This window comes from Schistocerca cancellata, chromosome 3 (genome assembly GCF_023864275.1).
Source record: "Schistocerca cancellata isolate TAMUIC-IGC-003103 chromosome 3, iqSchCanc2.1, whole genome shotgun sequence".
Taxonomy (NCBI): domain Eukaryota; kingdom Metazoa; phylum Arthropoda; class Insecta; order Orthoptera; family Acrididae; genus Schistocerca; species Schistocerca cancellata.
In genome coordinates this window covers 580,700,676-580,723,151 of record NC_064628.1, presented here as the reverse complement: position 1 = coordinate 580,723,151, position 22,476 = coordinate 580,700,676, and the positions used below count along the sequence as shown (strand labels likewise).

Here is a 22,476-nt window from a genome sequence, read left to right as displayed (position 1 = left end):
TACCAGGTTGAGATTCATTGGGAGAGTCCTTAGAAAATATAGTCCATCAACAAAGGAGGTGGCTTACAAAACACTCGTTCGACCTATACTTTAGTATTGTGCATCAGTGTGGGATCCGTACCAGATCGGGTTGACGGAGGAGATAGAGAAGATCCAAAGAAGAACGGCGCATTTCATCACAGGGTTATTTGGTAACCGTGATAGCGTTACGGAGATGTTTAACAAACTCAAGTGGCAGACTCTGCAAGAGAGGCGCTCTGCATCGCGGTGTAGCTTGCTAGCCAGGTTTCGAGAGGGTGCGTTTCTGGATGAGGTATCGAATATATTGCTTCCCCCTACTTATACCTCCCGAGGAGATCACGAATGTAAAATTAGAGAGATTAGTGCGCGCACGGATGCTTTCAGACAGTCGTTCTTCCCGCGAACCATACGCGACTGGAACAGGAAAGGGAGGTAATGACAGTGGCACGTAAAGTGCCCTCCGCCACACACCGTTGGGTGGCTTGCGGAGTATAAATGTAGATGTAGATGTAGATGTAAATTGTAGTCCGAGGGAGCCAAGTCTAGAGAACCGAGAACCGGGGAGGGGATGGGGGGAGGAGGGGGGGGGGGGGGAGAACTGTTGCTGTGACACGCTGTTCAGTTTTGTAGATAAACTTTTGTAGATGGGAGGAAATGCAAATTCCATAGTAACTAGCTTGAAAAGACAGATAATTTAAAAAGTCAAGCCTCTGCACAGCAAAGATGTTGGTGAAAGTGAGCTGTTTTGCAGTGTGTGTTCTTGTTTAGTTAATTTGGAAATGAAAGGTTTTCGGGCAGTTTTTAACAATCACCTTGAACAAAATGTAAGTGTAACTTTGGAATTAAATGCAGATGACATCATTTCCATTTAGAACTTACAGATCAGACACAATCTTTAATTTCAGCACATGCACCATCAGTACAGATGGTAAGTACCAAGTGTCGTTCCATCACTGCTGAATTGATTTGGACAATAAAATCAGTGATTTCCAATTACTCTATGGATTCATCATATTATATTTGTAATGTTTTTAAGATGATGCTCCCTTACAGTGTTCCTGAACTTTTTTTTGCTTTTGTCTAAGAAAATGTAATACCTAATAACTGATGGACTGGCACCATATTCCCGTGAACATTTGTTAGAAGAAGCATGTACACCATATTATACATTGGGTTTCGGTGAACCTACCAACGTTAAAGATAACAAACAATTACGAACAGCTATTACATTTTGGTCAGAGAGCAAGTGTTGCATAACAACATGTCACTGGTAAAGGAGATGGTGAAATGTTACATCAGAAATTATGTGAAGCACTTGCTAAAGCGAGTTTGTTCATAAATAAATGCCGTATGCTGGATCAGTTGGAGATAGCGTCAGTAGTGATTTACAGGAAGTCTAAGGCAGACAAATTACAAACATCAGAACTTGCAACCAGTACTATTCAATAAGTTCACGTAACTTTTTCAAAGGCAGACACCTTTGACTCACAAGCTGCATACAGAAATAGAAAATACATTTCAAAACTTTTTGCCTTGTGCTTTGAAAAAAATTGATAATATTTCTGAAGTTCACAATGAAATCTTTACACTGGATAATCTGCTTCCTCTTGAACAACTAGTGGGCAAGTAACCATAGAACTTAGTAAGCTGGAAGAATTTGACAAGCTGTGGTTTCTAAAGAATGCCCAAAAACATCACATTGCAGCTTGCAAATATGTGATGGTAAAGATGTGTTTAACAAGTGCGCCAGTGAAATTTTTATGTTTTTAAGACCCCAAGGAAAGAATAAGGAGCAAAGGCTGCCAAAGTAATGCTGTTTTATGTCTAGCAAGATCATTAGATTAGTGGAAGGTTCTACAATTTGAAAAAGATGACCCAGATTTAGATAACAAAGGTATTTAGGCTTACTGGCTGCAACACATCTCAAAAAAAGACACATCATCCATAGAGATGAAGTACCCAAATGTTTCAAAACTTGTTAAGTGTTCTCCTACATTTTCCCACAGAAATGCATCCTTAGAGGAGATATTCCATATCAAAGTACACATTAGAAGAGATCAGACAGCGATGAGTGAAAGATTTTTAAACAGTGTGAGAGATGCTTTGGGAAAATATCTCCTTTTACTTTCTGTACTCATTGGCTCACAGCTCATTAGGTAAGGACAGCAAGCACGTGCAAATTATACTTCTCATAAAGAAGAATGTGAAAGGACATCTTGAATTAGAAGAAAAAGTAAAAAGAGAAGCTAAACCAAAGTCATCTTGAAAAGGAGCTCAAAAAGATGAATAACATGAACAAATCAGTTGATTATGAGACAGCTACTCTGACAGGAAAGGAAATGGAACACCAACTGTCTAAGGTGGCATGAGAAGAACCTCTCTCAAGCTTCAGCTAAACTGAAGAAAGCACTAAAAAAATGAAGAAGAAGAAGATTTAAAGGCAGCAAAATAGGCCCAGGGTAGGCTTGAGGATGCACAAATCATGAAATCAGGAAAAAGAGAGAGAAGGAAAGGGAGTGGATATCAATCAGAAAAATCTTAAAAAAAGAAAATCTAGTATGATTACTAAATTTTTTTTTGGCTAAGAATTATTTTCTCAATCTTTTTCCAGCATTGAAATGTAAAATATTATTAGTTGTAAAAATGTGATGTAAATTTTGTTTGTGAATTATGATTACCAATACCATGTTACCAATGGACATGTATACATTAATAAATTTGCATGAAGGAAGGAATTGGCCATACCCTCCCTTTCCTCTTGGGGATCATAATAGAGAAATTTATTATGGTCTTAGCTGGCATTTCGGGTAGGGGATTTTTTTTTTTTTTTTTTAATGTTTTGTCACCTTGTCAAAGTGCCATTATGGCTCCTCACCCTGTATGTGAAGGGCTCAAAGATTTCTTAAGTAACAGAATCCAGTATGTTGTCCTGGACAGCAAAGGCAAGGGTATCATCAGGAGTGCCCCAGGGAAGTGGGATAGGCATGTTCTTGTTTTCTACATGCACAAATGATCTGATAGACAGGGCAAACAGCAGTCTGCTGCTGTTTTCTGATGATGCTGTCATGCATGGCAGGTGTTGTCACTGAGTGACTATAATAGGATACGAGATGGATTAGACAAAATTTCTAGTTATCATGATGAATGGCAGCATGTCCTAAATGTAGAAAAATGTAAGCTAATGCAGATGATGTGGGGTGGCGGGTGGAAATTTATTGTTATATATAGTAATGTTTTGTTTGTTTTTCCCGGCCGATTAGCAACATATGTGGGGCGGCAGGTGGATATTAATTGAGAATAATAATGTAGAGTGTAATGTAGAAAGGATGCATTTCCCAGCTGATTCACCATATGTGGGGCGGCGGGTGGAATTATATATGTTGTTATTCAAATGTTCCTATCATTTATGCAGTCTTTTGCCGTTCTCAACACTGGCTCACTAACTACAATATTGGCAACCAGAAAGTGATTAGCAAAACGTGAAGCCTGTAATTAGAATTCCTAGTGCCCACTTCATCTGAGAAATACACTTATAGCTACAGCTTATAGCTCTGAGGAATTAGGAGATTGTCTGGGATTCATAATCAAAAACGATTCTCTAAAAATGTTCACTATATTCTGAAAGTCACAGACCAAAAAGGATCCACACAATCCAACGAACAGAGCAGTTCAGAGTCTAATGCGCTGATGCAACTATAACTGTTCAAATTAAATTTTTAAGTGAATGCTCGCCATAATTTGATGATAATGTTCTTCAAACGCCACGCTAAATAATGGTAGAATGTCTGTCCCACGACGGCACGTGAAAATACGACATACGCAAACTGAAGATAGATCATTAAAGTCATCCCAGAATTAACACTTCACTCGAAAACGATTTCATGGTTACGCGTATCCCGAGTAACTTATTATGGAATCTGAGGCTGTTTATAGCAATGATACTGACGCGACACGACTCCCGGCACAGGTGGTGTGCTATTCAGCATCTGGAGAGAACTGGGGCCTTCCTTTCTCTCGCGCAGCGTTCTTATATATAAAGCCGCGGTGCGGACGGCTAAGGAAACCCTGATCAATTCCGCTCTCCCGACTAGCCGCTGGGCTAGTAATGCACCACTTTAAGTTATAGAATAAATCATCACTTCCTTTGCTGATGGCCGATGAAGCTCTCAATTTAAATGTGCATTCAGCACACAGGTTAGTAATCATATTCAAAGTCTGATGTGGCTAAGTCAAATATTTTGGGCGAGAGAATTAATTTAATTCCACTATATGCAGTAGACGAGTTCTGAACTTGCCCTTTGGAGATACGCTATTGCTATAGTTTTATAGTTATTCAGTTGAAACTTCTCACATCTTTATGATTATAGCGGATCTCCCTTCTACTTAAATTTAAACATCCTAGCCTTATTTATTCGCCTACTTCCTTAATTTCTAAGACAAAAACCAGAAAATCATGAATTTCCACTAAAATTTTAATTTGTGAGATCCAGAGTACTGTTTCTACTAAATTATTATGAAAAAGGAATCTAAATATAAATTTTTAAGTTTCTAGCTCTTTTCTGTTGCGCCAATGATTTTTACACAAAAACGTCCAAATTTCGAAAATGGTTAAAGTTATTGAACTGATATTCAACACATATTGATTTAGTATTACTCCTGACATGCTAGAAACGTTTCAGGTTATTTACTTGATTTTTAAAGTATTGCGCAACATTTATGACGTCAGAGCTAGTTACTGCAGACTATGCTGGCACACAATGGAAAGACTGATGTGAATTTTATACGATATGAGTAGGCTGCTTCCCTACAATGAGTAGGAGAAACAGTGGCTATTATGTTCAAACACAACATTAATGGTGTGTTGTTTGACCCAGTCATGCCAATTAAATATCTATGCATGACATTGCAAAGCAGCATGAAGTGGTATGAATGTGTCAGGACAGTAGCAGGGAAGGTGTATAGTTGACTGGCTTATTGGGAGAATCTTAGGAGAATGTAGTAGCTCATTTATAAAGGGTGCCATGTATAGAACACTAGTACAACCCATTGTTGAATACTGCTCGAGTGTGTGGGATCCCCACCAGGTCAGATTACAGGAAGACATCGAAACACTTCAGAGATGTACTGGAATATTTGTTACTGGTAGCTTCAATCAACATGCAAGAGTTACAGAGATGCTTCACGAACTTAAATGTGAATTTCTGGAGGGAAGAAGACATTCTTTTCATGAAAAACTGTTGATAAAATGTAGAGAACTGACATTTGAAGCTGACTGTAGAATAATTCTTCTGCTGCCAGTGTACATTTAATGTAAGGCAAGATAAGAGAAATTAACGCTCATACAGAGGCGTATAGACTGCCATTTTACCTTGTGCCGTTTGGGAGTGGAACAGGAAAGGAAATGACTATTAGTGGTATAAGGTACCCTCCTCGAGGCACCATAAGGTGGCTGGCAGAGTTATGTTCCATAACTCATGTCCGACACATGCCCTCTGATCCTCCAGCCATGGCAGGTATCAGTCTATTGACTGCTGGAGTGAGTTTGTTTGCTGTGGTCTTTCTAGTGTTGGTTGTTCGCGATGTTGTCAATAGTTAAGTGCGGAGTGCCCTGTGAACTGAGATCACTACGAGTGGATGCAGGAAGCTTTCTTGGAAGTATCATGGTCAGATCTTTTGCAGAAACTGAATACTTTAATATCTCCATTGTCTCTGAGACTGATAATGTGAAGATTTGTTTACTTTGCTTATTTTGATTTTGTTATCTCTTTGTGATGCTATATTTTGGTGAAAATCTGTGCACTCACCAAAGTATCTATAGCCCAGAAAAGAGCAGTCAGACCTATCTGTGGTGTCAGTTTGCAAACTTCATACTGGCCGTTGTTCAGGTGACTCAGAAAATTCTAGCTCTGTCATTCCTGTACTTAGAGTCCATCATGGGATTTGTTGTCTGTACTCACTCTTTCAGAAGAAATGGCCACATTCATTCAACACAAGACAGAAAATGAACTTGCAGTTGTGTGATACTTCCTTAAACAGTGCAGACAAAGCTGTATACTATTCAGCATGTTTATTTTCAGTAGGCATCTAGCAGAACTGGGAAAACTGGATGATAAACCCCAAGCCTCAGATCTAAATTGAAAGTTTCTCTTATTGCACACTCCACCTTTCTTTACAGGAGGTTCTTGCAGTAGTTCAGAACTTTTCAGTGTAATGTGTTATTTATTTGGATACACTCTCACATTTTTCATGTTTATTACATAAATTCTCTTATCAAAATTGTGTGAAGTATGTCCTGATCCATTCTGTGACCAACTAGCTTTGGCTTGCTTGGTTCCACAGAATAAATAAAATAATTTGTTTATCAGTTGATGCTCATATTCGCCAACCTTAAAATATTTCTATGTAATCCTAGAGGATTTGCGTAGTACAGTGGTATCACAGCTGTACAGGCTCTTCGCTATACAATGACTGCCATTTTGGATTTCACAAATGACAATATGGTGCTATGATCTATTTGTAACATTCGTGATACCCTTTGCAGGTTTGAAGATGAGTACCCATTCTTTAACAAAATGCTGGTGAAATATTTAATTTCGTCTCCAAACAGCTTCAGACTGGGACGAAATGTTGGGTTTATTAATAAAATCCATTCAACAATAGCATATTAGCCCAGGAAATTTAATAACTGTAGCTTTCCGAGCTATAAAAGCTTACATTTTATGAAAAATGTAATCTTCATTCAAGTTGAATACATGGAAACATATCTGTCAACTAAGTGTTAGATCCTCTGATAACACTTTAAAAGTAATAAAAATAAAATAACTACATTTGTTTATAAACACTTTATAGAACATAGTGAGAAATACTTACTGAGGATCTGAAAAACAGTTTCATGGCACTGTAGCTTCACTATCCTTCTGTTCAATACTTATCCCTTACAGACAGCTGCCTGTGGGTTCTTTTGTTCAAACTGTTTAATTAATGTACGATTTAGTTGTAGAACTCACCTGGTTTGATGGGAATCTTCCATAAAGAGACACGAGAGAAACAAACAGTATTAAACCAATTCCTGATGGTATAAATGCAGTCCACTTCACTGACAAGGGGTAGTTCATATATCGTGAATTCATCTGCATGTCCTCTGAAAATATATTTCCAAAAAAATGATACATTGCTGAAATACTTTTCATGACTTACTTGACAATTTCTAGAGATAAAACTCCTGTCTCTGTGGTTATTTTTTAAGAAAGGGATCTTTGATATTTGCTAACAACATGCATTTTACAAATGTCTGCTTGTGTCTGTGTATGTGTGGATGGATATGTGTGTGTGTGCAAGTGTATACCTGTCCTTTTTTCCCCCTAAGGTAAGTCTTTCCGCTCCCGGGATTGGAATGACTCCTTACCCTCTCCCTTAAAACCCATATCCTTTTGTCTTTCCTTCTCCTTCCCTCTTTCCTGACGAGGCAACCGTTGGTTGCGAAAGCTAGAATTTTGTGTGTATGTTTGTGTTTGTTTGTGTGTCTATCGACCTGCCAGCGCTTTTGTTTGGTAAGTCTCATCATCTTTCTTTTTAAATATATTTTTCCCACGTGGAATGTTTCCCTATAGTGTGGATCAGACTACACTAATCAGTTTAAGGCTTCCATTGTTAGTAGTAGTAGTTGTTTTATTTATTTGTCGATCTCTTTTACAAGGATATTGGACATGTCTTCATATTACAATTCACATATATAGACATTTACAGGCTTACAGGTCTATAATGTCAAATTGATTGTAATATTTGTTATAACAGATGTCAAAATTAACTTTGTTGCTGCATCAAACTCCTTCAATGTAGTCAGAGGTGCTATTTTTATAAAAGACAATAATTTCACCAAAATGAAACTAAAGTACTAAAAGTTATTGTAATTTGGCCTTAACTAAATTCAATGCTATACATACACTATGTAATCAAAAGTATCCAGACACCCCCAAAAACATACATTTTTCATAGTAGTTGCATTGTGCTGCCACCTTCTGCCAGGTACTCCATATCAGAGACCTCAGTAGTCATTAGACATCGTGAGAGAGCAGAATGGAGCACCCCGCAGAACTCATGGACTTCAAACATGGTCAGGTGATTGGGTGTCACTTGTGTCATACACAAAAGCATACAGGCCGACCTTGTTTGTTGACTGATAAGACACCACCAACAGTTGAAGAGGGATGTAATGTCTAATATGCAGACATCTATCCAGACTATCACACAGGAATTCCCAACTGCATCAGAATCCACTGCAAGTACTATGACAGTAAGGCGGGAGGTGTGAAAACTTGGATTTCATGGACAAGCGGCTACTCACAAGCCACACATCACACTGGTAAATGCCAAACTACGCCTCGCTTGATGTAAGGAGCATAAGCATTGGACAATTGAACAGTGGAAAACCATTGTGTGGAGTGATGAATCACGGTACATAATGTGGCAATCTGATGGCAGTATGGCGGATGCCCGGTGAACATCATCTGCCAGCGTGTGTAGTGCCAACAGTAAAATTCAGAGGTGGTGGTGTTATGGTGTGGTCATGTTTTTCATGGAGGGGGCTTGCACCCCTTGTTGTTTTGCTTGGCACTAGCACAGCACAGGCTTACGTTGATGTTTTAAGCACTTTCTTGCTTCCCACTGTTGAAAAGCAATTTGGGTATGGTGATTGCATCTTTCAACAAGACTGAGCCCCTGTTCATAATGCACGGCCTGTGGCAGAGTGGTTATATGACAATAACCTCCCCGCAATAGACTGGCCTCCACGGAGTCCTGACCTGAATCCTATAGAACACCTGTGAGATGTTTTGGAATGCTGACTTCGTGCCAGGCCTCACCAACCGACATTGATACTTCTCCTCAGTGCAGCACTCCATGACGAATGGGCTGCCACTCGCCAAGAAACTTTCCAGCACCTGACTGCACGTATGCCTGTGAGAGTGGAAGCTGTTATCAAGGCTATGGGTGGGCCAACACATACTGAATTCCACCATTACTGATGGAGGGCATCATGAACTGGTAACTCCTTTGCAGCTAAGTGTCCAGATACTTTTAATCACATAGTGTATAAGTACTGAAAACAGAAAAGTGGCTCATAACTGTGAATGTTTAGTTTGTTTGAAGAAATGCAGGGAAGATGAGACAATAACGTTTTTTAATTATTTAAGTAAAGATAGTGTGCTTTAGAGCTGTTGTGTAGAAATAGTGGACTCACTAGAAAATGTTGTAATAATCTCACTGTACAGAATCCCAGGGACATCAGCATCAGAACTATTCTTATCTAAGCTTCAAATTATGCTAGAAGATTTTTGTAGAGAAAAATAGAAACAAATTGTAATTAATAGCTGCTGATTTTAATATTGATATCACTTGTGATAGTAGCTATGCTTCAAGATTCAATGACCTTGTAAAGAAATATGGTTTCAAATTGAATTTCTTTGAAGCTACCAGAGACAATGGCCAATGAGCAACCAGTTTTGACAATGCTCTAATTATGTACATGAAGATGTGTATACATTTTGTCTAGATCTAGGTATTTCAGATCATTGTATATTGTTCATCGAGCTGCCACAGACAGACAGGAACATTTCTTGTATGAGAACCCATATGAGAAGGAACTTTAGCAAAGAAAACTTGTAATATTTAGTAAGAAGCTAAAAGAGAAAAAAATTGCCTTTTGATCATTGTAACTTAAATGATGAAAACTTTGCGAAATTCTTACATAGTTTTCTTGGTGTTTTTAATGAAACATTTCTACCTAGATGCTAAAACAATAAAATGACAAATTAAAGTGAATTACCAAGAGCATAAAATTTCCAATGTAAAGAAAAGGCTACTGCACAGAAAGTTGAAATATAATAAAGATATTGACTTTGTTGAATATATTAGGATCTATAAAAATATATTTAAAAGAGTTGTCAAGGCATCAAAACAACTGGCTAATAACAGACTAATTTTAAACCATAAAAATAAGACAAAGGCTGTGTGATCAGTAATTAAATCTGAGTTAGTTGTTAAACCCTGTACCAAGAAACTTCAAAAATTGACATTGAAGGAAATACTAATGATAAGTCCAACTCAAATACTAATGAATGCTGTATAAATGAACAAAAAATCTTCTGATTGGGCTGGAATACCCACTGAAGTTATTAAAGCCAAACACAATAAAATTGCAAAGCCACTAGCTTAAATAAAAAATCAATGTTTTCAAGAGCACTGTTTCCCAGTGGTGCTGAAATATGCTGAAGTCAAACCATTCTTCAAGAAGGTATCAAGAGAGATCATGGGAAATTATCACCCTATCTTAATTCTCCCAGCCATATCTAAAATATCTGAAAAATCTGCTGTTGTCCAAATCCAAAATTTCATTGCAAAATATTCTATTACTCTAAAGAATCATTTATATTTTTAACATGGGAAAACTCCATAGATGCAGTGAAAAGTTTCACAGAGAAAATTAGCAAGTCATTAGACAAGAAAAATAAGTTGGCAAGAATTTTATGCAACATCACTAAGGCATTTGATTGTGTAAACCATGCATTGCTTATTTACAAACTTGAAAAGTATGACATTAGTGGCAGTTGCCTACAGTGGCTTAAATCCTACTTATAAAACATAAAGCAAAGAGTTAGCATCTTTTTAAATGGTGCAAATTATTTTTCTGACTGGGAAAAAGTATCTCTGGGTGTTCCACAAGGCTCAATTTAGGTCCAGTCCTATTTTTCTTCTATGTTAATGACTTACCATTAAATATCAGCTCTCCATCAGATCTGTTCACAGATGATACTCCTGTCTTAGTTGAAAATCAGGATTCCGAAAAAAAAAAAATCCCCAAATCTGCGATGAGAACTCTCAGTACATTAGAAACTTGGTTTCAGCTAAATGAATTGAATCTAAACATATCTAAGACCCACACGATGCAATTCAAAAGCAAAGATTCAAAGGGTGAGCAGATTAAGATTGTACACAACAACCAAGATACTGTATAGAAGAAGTTGACTCAGTCAAATTCTTAGGTTTAAATGTAGTAAAAAATTTGAGTTGACAGGCACACATTGAATATCTTGAAAACAAACTGAGCAACTTTGCATTTGCCATGCAAATATTATCAACTGCAACTGACATGGACACACAAAAAGTAGCATAGATAAGCTACTTTGAATCCATTACTAGGTATGGTATTGTTTTTTGTGGTAACTTGACAAACATGGTGTGGATACTAAAAATACAGAAAAAATAATTTGAAATATGTGTATTGCAAACAAAGAATGGTAACGTCCATTTTGAAATTTTAAACATTAACTCTGTCATCCCTGTGTGTGTGTGTGTGTGTGTGTGTGTGTGTGTGTGTGTGTGTGTTTGAGGAACACCATTTTGTTCATGCTCCCCACCAACCAGCTCAGACCTTATCCCCAGGGACTTCAATATATGGGAATGAAAATTTGTAATAAATTAAAGGGAACAAGTTAATGTAGACGAATTTAGGTTCACTTAAAAGAAAGCTATAATATATGAGGCACCAACACTGAAATGTTATTACTCAGTGGATGAATTCATGCAGGACAAACTGGAAATTTGAACTGGATACAATGTGTTACACATTCCAAGAAATATCATTCTAATATTATTATTTATTTTAATGCTATTATTTATTAGTAAAACAATCATTGTTACTGTATTATAAATTTTTACATTGTCCTGTATACAAACCAAATAGATTGCAAATGTACATCGTGAGATGAATAAACCACAATTCGATTACTTTCATTTGATTTGTGAGTGCGTGAAAGATTTTATTAATGCCTTGTTTACACATTGGAAGGTGGAAGTTATGTTCTTTATGGTATTTATTTTAGAGTGTATAATTTTCTTCCCTTTTTTTAAAAAATCAAACAGGATGATTGTATTATGCCATGACCGCAGTTACCACTGTTTTTCTGAAGAGAATTAAAGGGGCATATTATGAACATTATGAGCGGTTCTGACAGTTAAAATTAAATATTTAAAGAGTCTTTAATGTGGAGGCTGAGTTCTGTCATTTAGTTTAACATGTCTCTGAAAATACAAAATTAGTTGGTGAAGATTTTGTGTGTTGCGTAGGTTTGTCTCATTCAAACTTTGCAATATGTTGTGGGGATTTGTTGTTTGTCATCAGTGGGTGATAATGCTGACTTTTGTTGGAAAACCTTCATCAGGAGATTAAATATCATTGCAAAATCTATGGTGCCAAGTTAAAAGATAAATCTTAAAATTCAAGTCATATCAACCTTGAATATATCTAATTAAATAAATAAATAATCTGTACAAACCCTGTCTACCTAATAACTCACTTCAACCATAATCAAAAGACTTTGATGAATAATAACCTAATTTTAAAGGCATATATCTAACAAACTTAGTTGAAAGAAAAGGTATAAATCATATAGAACCAGCAAGTCTAACACTGTACAGCACTGAAGTTTAATTAAATGGCAACAGAAATGGGCCATTTGGTGGGCTACAAAATCTCAATGACCTTTTTACTTGTCTTATTAGGAGAAGCCAGTAAGCATTTAACCTGTTTCAGCCTTGCATAGCCCTTCTCAGATTCTAGTATTTGAATTGAACCATGGGAGATCTTTCAAAATTATAATGGATTAGCAGTTACTAGAAACACATTTAAATGTAATTCATAGCTTTAGTGTGGAGAGGGAAAAAAATTCTGTCCAACTATCCTATGAGGAGCATTCAAAAATAAATTAGCTAGACATTGTAAAATGAAAACTGCTGAAGTAAAGGTGATACCAATTTTTTTACGAAAGAAGGTGTGGTCCCTATAGGACTGCTGAGGCCACAAACTCATGGCTAGAGGGACATGGGCCCACTCTCATGTGACAACGGAGAGAGCATGTGCGTGCATCTACACTCCTGGAAATGGAAAAAAGAACACATTGACACCGGTGTGTCAGACCCACCATACTTGCTCCGGACACTGCGAGAGGGCTGTACAAGCAATGATCACACGCACGGCACAGTGGACACACCAGGAACCGCGGTGTTGGCCGTCGAATGGCGCTAGCTGCGCAGCATTTGTGCACCGCCGCCGTCAGTGTCAGCCAGTTTGCCGTGGCATACGGAGCTCCATCGCAGTCTTTAACACTGGTAGCATGCCGCGACAGCGTGGACGTGAACCGTATGTGCAGTTGACGGACTTAGAGCGAGGGCGTATAGTGGGCATGCGAGAGGCCGGGTGGACGTACCGCCGAATTGCTCAACACGTGGGGCGTGAGGTCTCCACAGTACATCGATGTTGTCGCCAGTGGTCGGCGGAAGGTGCACATGCCCGTCGACCTAGGACCGGACCGCAGCGACGCACGGATGCACGCCAAGACCGTAGGATCCTACACAGTGCCGTAGGGGACCGCACCGCCACTTCCCAGCAAATTAGGGACACTGTTGCTCCTGGGGTATCGGTGAGGACCATTCGCAACCATCTCCATGAAGCTGGGCTACGGTCCCGCACACCGTTAGGCCGTCTTCCGCTCACGCCCCAATATCGTGCAGCCCGCCTCCAGTGGTGTCGCGACAGGCGTGAATGGAGGGACGAATGGAGACGTGTCGTCTTCAGCGATGAGAGTCGCTTCTGCCTTGGTGCCAATGATGGTCGTATGCGTGTTTGGCGCCGTGCAGGTGAGCGCCACAATCAGGACTGCATATGACCGAGGCACACAGGGCCAACACCCGGCATCATGGTGTGGGGAGCGATCTCCTACACTGGCCGTACACCACTGGTGATCGTCGAGGGGACACTGAATAGTGCACGGTACATCCAAACCGTCATCGAACCCATCGTTCTACCATTCCTAGACCGGCAAGGGAACTTGCTGTTCCAACAGGACAATGCACATCCACATGTATCCCGTGCCACCCAATGTGCTCTAGAAGGTGTAAGTCAACTACCCTGGCCAGCAAGATCTCCGGATCTGTCCCCCATTGAGCATGTTTGGGACTGGATGAAGCGTCGTCTCACGCGGTCTGCACGTCCAGCACGAACGCTGGTCCAACTGAGGCGCCAGGTGGAAATGGCATGGCAAGCCGTTCCACTGGACTACATCCAGCATCTCTACGATCGTCTCCATGGGAGAATAGCAGCCTGCATTGCTGCGAAAGGTTGATGTACACTGTACTAGTGCCGACATTGTGCATGCTCTGTTGCCTGTGTCAATGTGCCTGTGGTTCTGTCAGTGTGATCATGTGATGTATCTGACCCCAGGAATGTGTCAATAAAGTTTCCCCTTCCTGGGACAATGAATTCACGGTGTTCTTATTTCAATTTCCAGGAGTGTACTATGCTGCAGTCAGTAGTGTTGCAAACAGAGAAATGGAGGCTTCAAAAGAAGAGCAAAAGGTTGATGTGCATTTCCTTACAACAGAAGAGATGTGGGGAACAAAAACAAGATGTAAGCCCTCTATTGCAGACCTGTGAATTACAGTGTTTTCCATACACTTGTGTCATTTTTCGATGAATTTTGATTCCCCACACTCCTTATATTGTGATGAAAAGCACTACACCTCTTTCCTATTCTTTTGAAGCCCCCATTTCTCTGTTTTTAGCACTACTGAGTGCAGTGGATGGTCGACACTTGCACATGGTTGCTCTGTCATCACATGAGTGTGTATCCGTGTTCCTTTAGTGGAGGGTTTTGGTTCTGAGTGCTCTTATAATGAGTGCACATTCTTTTGTGTACAATGGGACTGTGATCCCTTCAGCAGTTTTCATTTTAGAGCCACTGGCTCATTTCTTTTTAAATGCCTCTGACAGTAAGTATCATTAATGTGACTGTGCCATAGTGACTGGTTCCCGTGTGTGCTTTAGTGGGACTAGGATTGCCAAGCTTGTTTGTTGTAAAGATGTCCAAACACACACATTGTACTCCTGCTAGGTATTTTAAGGCAAATATGGCCACAGCCTTTGGTACATCAAGCAATGAAGTTACACTTGTTGTCCATAGCATATCAGCAGCTGACAAACAATTAGCTGTCACTAATTTACTTTGATAGACATTGCCAGCTTGCCATGGCATCCATTGTATTTCCCCTCGTAAGATTACAAAGAGCAAAATTTCGTAGGTTATAATATTAAATGTTAATATTTACCTTTTATTGTGTCACTTATTGTCAGAAACATACCTTCATAAAACGGAAGACCAGTTTGTGGATTGATTTGAGACCTATACTCCCATGTCCAGAGTGAACTGTTGCCTGTTGATAATATTTCTGGTTCATTCACTGTGCGTACTTTGTCATCAGGTCCTTAAAACAATGGAAATTCATTTATTTTAGAGTCATGCCAGTAAACTGTGATCCATTTTGATAAGCTTGCTGTAAATAACCTTTAAGAACACTGCTATATAAAGGTACATCTAATTACTTGCTTCCCAGCACTGTAATCATTAATTACAAATATATCTGCACTACCTTTGTTAATTCAGAACAAAATGCATAGAACTCCACTATTCATAACACATTTAAGCAACTTTTCAATGGCAAGGAGAACAAAGAAATGGATGCTCAAAGTCATTTACTTGAGAGACTGAAATCTAGGATCATACAGTATATGCACAGATGGTCTAAAATTAGTATGTACATTACAAATTTGATGAAATAATATAAAGTATATTTTCTTTGTGGGTAGGATTCACAATAAAAGCAAATTTGGAGGCACCTTACAGATGTAGGCACAGATAAGCTGCTGTCTCAAAAGTTTGGAGAACATTTGAAGAGGAATGGACAGAATATAATGTAATTAAGTATTACTCAGTATGTCCATATTTGTATGTATAGTAGCACACTTCAGTCTTTCAGGAAATACATCTGTGTTATTGGTTGGCCATGAAGATATTTCAAATACTGCTTGCCTGAGTAGTGAACAAGACAGTCTGAAAACTTTAGAACTTTTTTAGGTACTCTATAACTTAAAAACATTGCAGTTTTCAGGGGTGCAGCAATCTTTATATCTTGAGTGACTAACATTTGCAATACAGTTTTTGGTTTAGTTTCATTCAAATGCAGCTGATAGTTAAAACCTCGGAGGTGCAGCACAGAATATATATTACAATATATTTCTCAATAACGTATTACAGAATTTGAGTTATCAAGACATATTTCTCATATTTTGCACACAAGTCTAAATAATGATAGCCAATGTTTTTGGAACTGTTGATACTGAGTGATCTCTCTCAAACAGATAGTAGCTGATTTTAAGACTGCGGGTTCAACTCTATAAAGTACAGGTTTGAGGGTTTGGCTTCTACTCAGAGCAGCTCTTATAGGCCTCTCAAAAGCTCTGGTCATTCAACCTCCACTCTATTTTCACTTGCCACTGTTTACATTAGAATGGAATGAAGAGGGTAGCTGAAACTTTGCTGTCAAATTCCTGTCTCCGTATATCTCCATTGTGCTTTGAAGTATCATTAATGTTTTAAATAGTTTTTTTGTTTCTGGCAATAGCACTATTATACATTGCATGATTAAGTTTCTAAATGTCTCACTAGAGTGCACTAGAATATTGCAATGGTAACATTTTCATGAATGATTAGAGAAAATTAATATGCCAAATATGTTCCATTACTTTTCCAAGAAATAAAATTGAAAGTAGGCATTAATTTGATTAAATTACAGTCTTCAGACTTATGTCATAAACTGAATGTGTTGTACAGCTGAAAGTATTTCATGAAAGTATGAGGTGCTTTGACCATACTTAAATTTCTTTATGAAAACACAATGTGAAAAGCTTTTTCTGGAAGTGTTAAGCTTCTGCAGTTAATAGTGATCTTGCAAATAATGATTGGAGAGCTGTTTCTCTATGTTAAAGTGGTTGAAAACATTTATGTGAAATACTAGGAATGAGGAGAGACTTCTTGTGCTTGTGATACATTCTATTGAAAAAGACTCCTCTAAATTTCAATGGAATGGTCATAGAACATTTTGGAATGCAGAAGAGGGGACAAGCTGATTTCATCTATCAGCAAATGAATTGAGGTAAGAGAAATGTGCTTCAGTGTTTGATTAGAGGCAGTTCTCTTTAACTATATCACTCAAAATGCATATTTTTGTAACACACAAGTGTAAACACAGAAACCCAGAAATATGGTATATTATGTTCAGAAACAAATCAGCACTGTGGTTGCTTGATTTTTCTTCTGTCAGCCAACCACAGCAAAAAACATGTGATGTCAGGGGAACATCACTGTTTTGTCATGTAAACACATAAGTGCCACATATAAAACACACATAAAACATTCAGTGACCCAATTTTAGATCTGAATACACTAAGCATGAATCAATGCTAACATACACAACACTAAAAATCTCACCAAAACGTATTCTTTAATGTTATTTGTAGTGATACTGTGTCGAGCATATGTGAAATTTGTGAATAAAAATGCTAGCTATAAATCCTATCTTATAGTTAGCATCTGTTATTACTTAGGAGTTGATTGTTAAATAGAAAGAAGAAGCAGTATATAAAATTTTGGCTATAATATGATATCACCCCCATCCCCTTCCCTGAAATCTTGTTTGTGGCAACAGACTGATCTGTAGCACAGCCCAAGGCAAAGGTGCTCATACACTAGTTTGTAGTGGAAGGGGTGGGCTAGGCCTGGGAGATGAATGGCGGCTTGAAAGTAGCCATAAAAAAGTTCCAACCCTGTTAAAGACCTGTGCAATACTGGGTTTTAGATCATTTCTTGAAAGAAAAACTGCTGTAATTTTTCCTCTCCGTGAGAGCTAGAAAGGAGGAGGGAGGGGGGGGAGCATGGTCATCTTTGCCACTGCATATTGGTGGCCCTGGTTCGAAGTCTAGATTAGTTCTGGTCGATAAATGTTGCAGCAATCCCAGTATGAGAACCACAAACTGTGCCTGGTTTCATACAAATAAATTTTCTATTTTAAACAGTGTTCTTTTTTACAGCATGATATTTTGACACCACATCTCAGTCCATTACGGTTTTAGCATTCTTTTCCACAATCTCATTTCAAAACTAGACAAAAATATTTCTTCTTTCTGACTGTCCAGTATTCACTGCTATATAATACTAAACTCCAGACAACACACTTCAAAAAATCTCAACTTGCTAAGTAACTAAAAGATTTTACTTTTTCTAAGGCTTTTCAGCAGCCTATGTTGTCTCCATTTGTTGTAAATTTCTGTTACTTTACAATTTGTTACATGAATTTGTTAATGATCATAAAATCAGTAAGATAAAAGGTTGAGGATCAAAGTGCCAAGTAGCTTCAGGTAATAACTAAATTTTATCCCAGGCTTTTTTGGTTATAAAATAGAAATCACTTGGTTGGATACTGAATGCTTTAGGATGTAAAGAAAACTTGTAATCCTTGCAGCGGAACATATCCAGAAATTAAAAATGAATCATCAAGCTTAATTTAAAATAAATTTTTTACTGTTCTGTAAAATGTTACTTCATCCACAATACAGCTCTACTGTGACCACTTGTCCACTTGGTTGTGAATAGTGCCAGTAGTAGGTCTAGCTGGCTTGTACAGGGTTGTCAGGCACTAGAAAAGACTCCAGAGTATTACAACCATGCGTCAAAGCAACAAGTCTGTCTCTGAAACTGAAACTGAGTCAGTGTTCTGTGCTAGGGGGAAACAAGTACAAAAGGGCAGGGGACTAGTATCATTTGCAGTTAGAATATGTAGTGAATCTTGGTATCCCTTAGGAAAATGCCACTAGAGGATGGGGAAGGACCACTTTGTGCACTCTGCTTGATGCCAGGAGGCATAGTTCAATATGTTGAAGAAGCTGTACTAGAGGTCATTGAGGAAGCAGCGTGCAGATACTTGCAGACGTGGTGCACATTGGAACAAACACTTGCCTGATATCTGGGTCTGGACCAGTGCAGTAAATGACAAAGAAAGTTGAGAAGACCAGACAAGTTCACAGAATTTCAGTGAAGTTCACAGACTGCTGCACTGTATACAGAACTGATCATGGCCCCCTCAGTCATCTGGAAGGCTTAAACTGAAGACTTTGATTCTGTGATAAGCTACACTGCAAATCCCCAGCATTGTGCCACAAGCTTGGGAACTCTTGGGTCCCCCTATATGGGTCAGCAGTACACTACTTATCAGAGGCTGCTGCTCAGTCCTAGTGCAATAACATGTCTGTGTTAGCAGGCCAGAACTGGACAAAACTGTGCAAACTCTACTCACTTCTCACCTGCAACTATCAGCTGAATGATGAAATTTTCTTGGGTTATCAGTCAAGTCGTGGTGTTGCAATGTTTTGGTGAATTTGCTACTGATGTTGGGTCCTGTTCCTTCCTTTATAGCCATTGGATGGCTGACTCCTTAGGCAGCAAAACAATGGCGGAGGAGGGGTGGGGGGGGGGGGGGGGGAGGAAGCAGAGGTAGTCATATGCCTCTGGAAGAGATGTTGCAGCCAGGGCGGGGGAAGGGGTCTGGCAGGGTAGTGAGAGTCCAGGCATCGAGTCCTAGTACTCTGTTCCTCTAGCTGCCTCCACCACTTTCACATCAGAGTATTCTTGACACCTTTTTGTCAAACCACATCCCACATGGCAATAGGAAATTGCTGTCCCAGTTGACAAGATTGTCATGTACTCTTTGTCACCTCTGCCTCTTTGATGACCAAATCTCATCACCTGTTGGCACATCATAGCACCTTCATCTGTTCAAAAGTAAAAACGTGACCTTCGTTAATGTTGTGCTCTGCTACTGCAGACTTGTTGGTTTGGCCAAGGCGAATACTTCTCACATGTTCTGAACAGCACTGCTAGATTCACCGTTGTGTCTGACCAAAGTACTACATGCCACACTTACAACAGACACTTTAGACACCAGGTGCCCAATCTTATTTGGTCATTGACTGATCAAAGAACACCTTTGATTTTGACTTTTGAGTGAAAAATGATTTTTTTGTTGTGATTTTCCATTATCCTAATAGTCTTGGCCTTGTGCAGCCCTTCAAACTGAAGGAATGCCAGGCACTTCACTCCTTCTCCTGAACTATTTCTTCCTTCTTCTTGCTCAGCTATAGAGCACATCTTATTTTTGCATCAGAGAAACTGTTGTCATGAAAGGTATCACACAGATGCTGTAACTCAGCAGACAGACTCTGACGCAGCCCGTGCCACACTAACAGGTTCTGGAATTTAGTCATCAAAGAGGCATGGAGATAAGAGTATATGATGATCTTGTCAACTGGGATAGAGGTTTCTAACTGAGCTCCACATGGGTTGTGGCATTAGCAAAAATATGTCAGAACTGCTCTGATGTGAAAGCTGCAAAGCCTACAGCAGAAGAGACAGGCAGTACCAGGACTTGACATCTGGGTCCCCCCTCCACCTGTCAGAAGGCCCATCTCATCATTGGCCATGACATCTCTTCTGGAGGCATGCAATTGGCCCTCCCATTGGCCCCTCAGCAAAGGACATGAATCCAACACTTTGCCTGAAGATGAAGAGTAGGAAATTTGTTGAGATGTTTTAGAAACATGACTCAGCTAGTGACCCAATAGATTTCATCAATGAAATGTGCCAAGGAAACCTGTATTTCCATATAGCAAGGGTAGGAGATCCTGCACGGCTTCAAGATGCTGCAAAAGGTGTGAATCAAGAGGGGAATCTACTCAGAAGATTCTTTTCCTTACAGGAGTGTCAGGACAAGATGATGATGCTGCAATTTATCCACTTACAACATCCCATCAACATAACGAGGGCAAAATGCAGCATATGTGGTCAGCCCCAGTGCGGGAACACATCTGTGTCACTAGAGCTGGACAAAATTGCACCAAATCTGCTCAGCTGTCACCTGCACTGTGCAGCGAATTGCTGACTCTGCATATGGGAATGGGCAGTTGGAAACACCTTCTTAACCAGTGAACTCTGCATGTGGGAATCCACTGTGAAAGAATCCAGCAAGTTTTACCAACTTATTGGGACTTTCCTGTAGAAAGTTGACAATAGTGATTCAAGGACTGTCATCAGCTTGAGTGGAAACAAACTGGACAAGGCAACAACATCCTTGCTGTCTAAAGGTCTGAATTTTGCACCAGTTCTGAAAACATTACCTAAATATGAGATCAGCAGCAGTGTTCAGTTATTCATTCATGGGCTCCCCTCTGATGCTACTGAAGAGGTGAGAAGAAGACCTGCAGGGTCCCTTACGACGTCAAAGAATAAGATCTCAGTGAACAAATGATGTTTCTGTGTTTTTTGGCCCACTGAAGACCTACAGCATCATACGCTGCTGTGACCAATGGCCTCCAACTGTCCATTGATGCAGTTCCCTTCACAATATTCACTCAGAAACTGGTCAAGATAGAGCTGCCTTCACTGCCAGCAGCTATTCCTGTCAGGTTTCAAACTGATTGTCATGACAAGATGTGATCTCTGGATATGTTGGTTGAGCAATATTTATGACTACTGTCCATACCCTGTGTTACATGGTTGCAAATGGTGCATTATTTGTTGTAGACACTTTGGATAATCTGCATTCATACACTAACAAATTGGTAGCTTTATTTTCAGTGTTCTCATGAAAATGTTCAAACACAATAGCTCCTCTCTACCATTTTGTCAAACCTCAACCTTGACCCACCTTAGTGCACTGATTCCATAGATCCATGGCTCTATAAACTATTTCACTACCATGACTTACATCAGTAATGGAATGTCACAGGCCTGGCTGGTGCTAGTTCTACAACATCAACACACACCAAAGCAAACAATGTGTTATTTTAAGGGATTACTAATATTTTGGCCAGTGAGCTTATCATCTGCTGATGGCTTTCTAAAAATTCTAAACCAGCTATGATACCAATTTTGTGAACCAAAGGTGAAAAATTACATAAAAGAATTTTATTTACAAGACAGCCACTGTGTCCATCCTAGGCACTTTGCCTAGTCTGTGTAAATTTGATTGTGTTGCAGTTTCAGCATGAGTGATTAAGAAATCCAGATGGAAGAGTGTGAAAAGTTTAACAATATTTTCAGCCCTATAGATCCATGGCTCTATAAACTATTTCACTACCATGACTTACATCAGTAATGGAATGTCACTGGCCTGGCTGGTGCTAGTTCTACAACATCAACACACACCAAAGCAAACAATGTGTTATTTTAAGGGATTCTTTTTTAAAATTCAGAGGAACAGCAAATGTGATCTAAAATGTTATGTCAAATACAAGGTTAATCATTCACAAAGCTCAATAAGCTGTCGAGTGGGTAGTCGATTTAACCCTGAGAGTTACAGCATTGTTCTAATGGAGTGCATGAACTGCTCCCTGTCAAGTGTGTAATGGATTTAACCCTGACGAGTTACAGTATTACTGACCATTTGAATTTTAAGAGGGGAAGATCTAAGTGAACTCAATTTGCTATTAAATTTTTTCAAACACTACTTCTTCGT

The 22,476-nt window shown here is 39.1% G+C and overlaps 1 protein-coding gene across 1 annotated transcript in view; it reads right to left on the bottom strand.

The window, feature by feature from the left end:
• The window catches only part of LOC126176824 (transmembrane protein 117-like), a 300,039-nt gene that overhangs the window by 31,681 nt on the left and 245,882 nt on the right, over positions 1-22,476 (bottom strand). Inside the window, exons 10-11 of the mRNA XM_049924008.1 lie at positions 15,214-15,336; positions 7,029-7,162 (exon numbers count right to left, since the gene is read on the bottom strand). Coding sequence (XP_049779965.1) covers positions 7,029-7,162; positions 15,214-15,336 — 257 coding nt within the window. The remainder of the gene's footprint in view (positions 1-7,028; positions 7,163-15,213; positions 15,337-22,476) is intronic.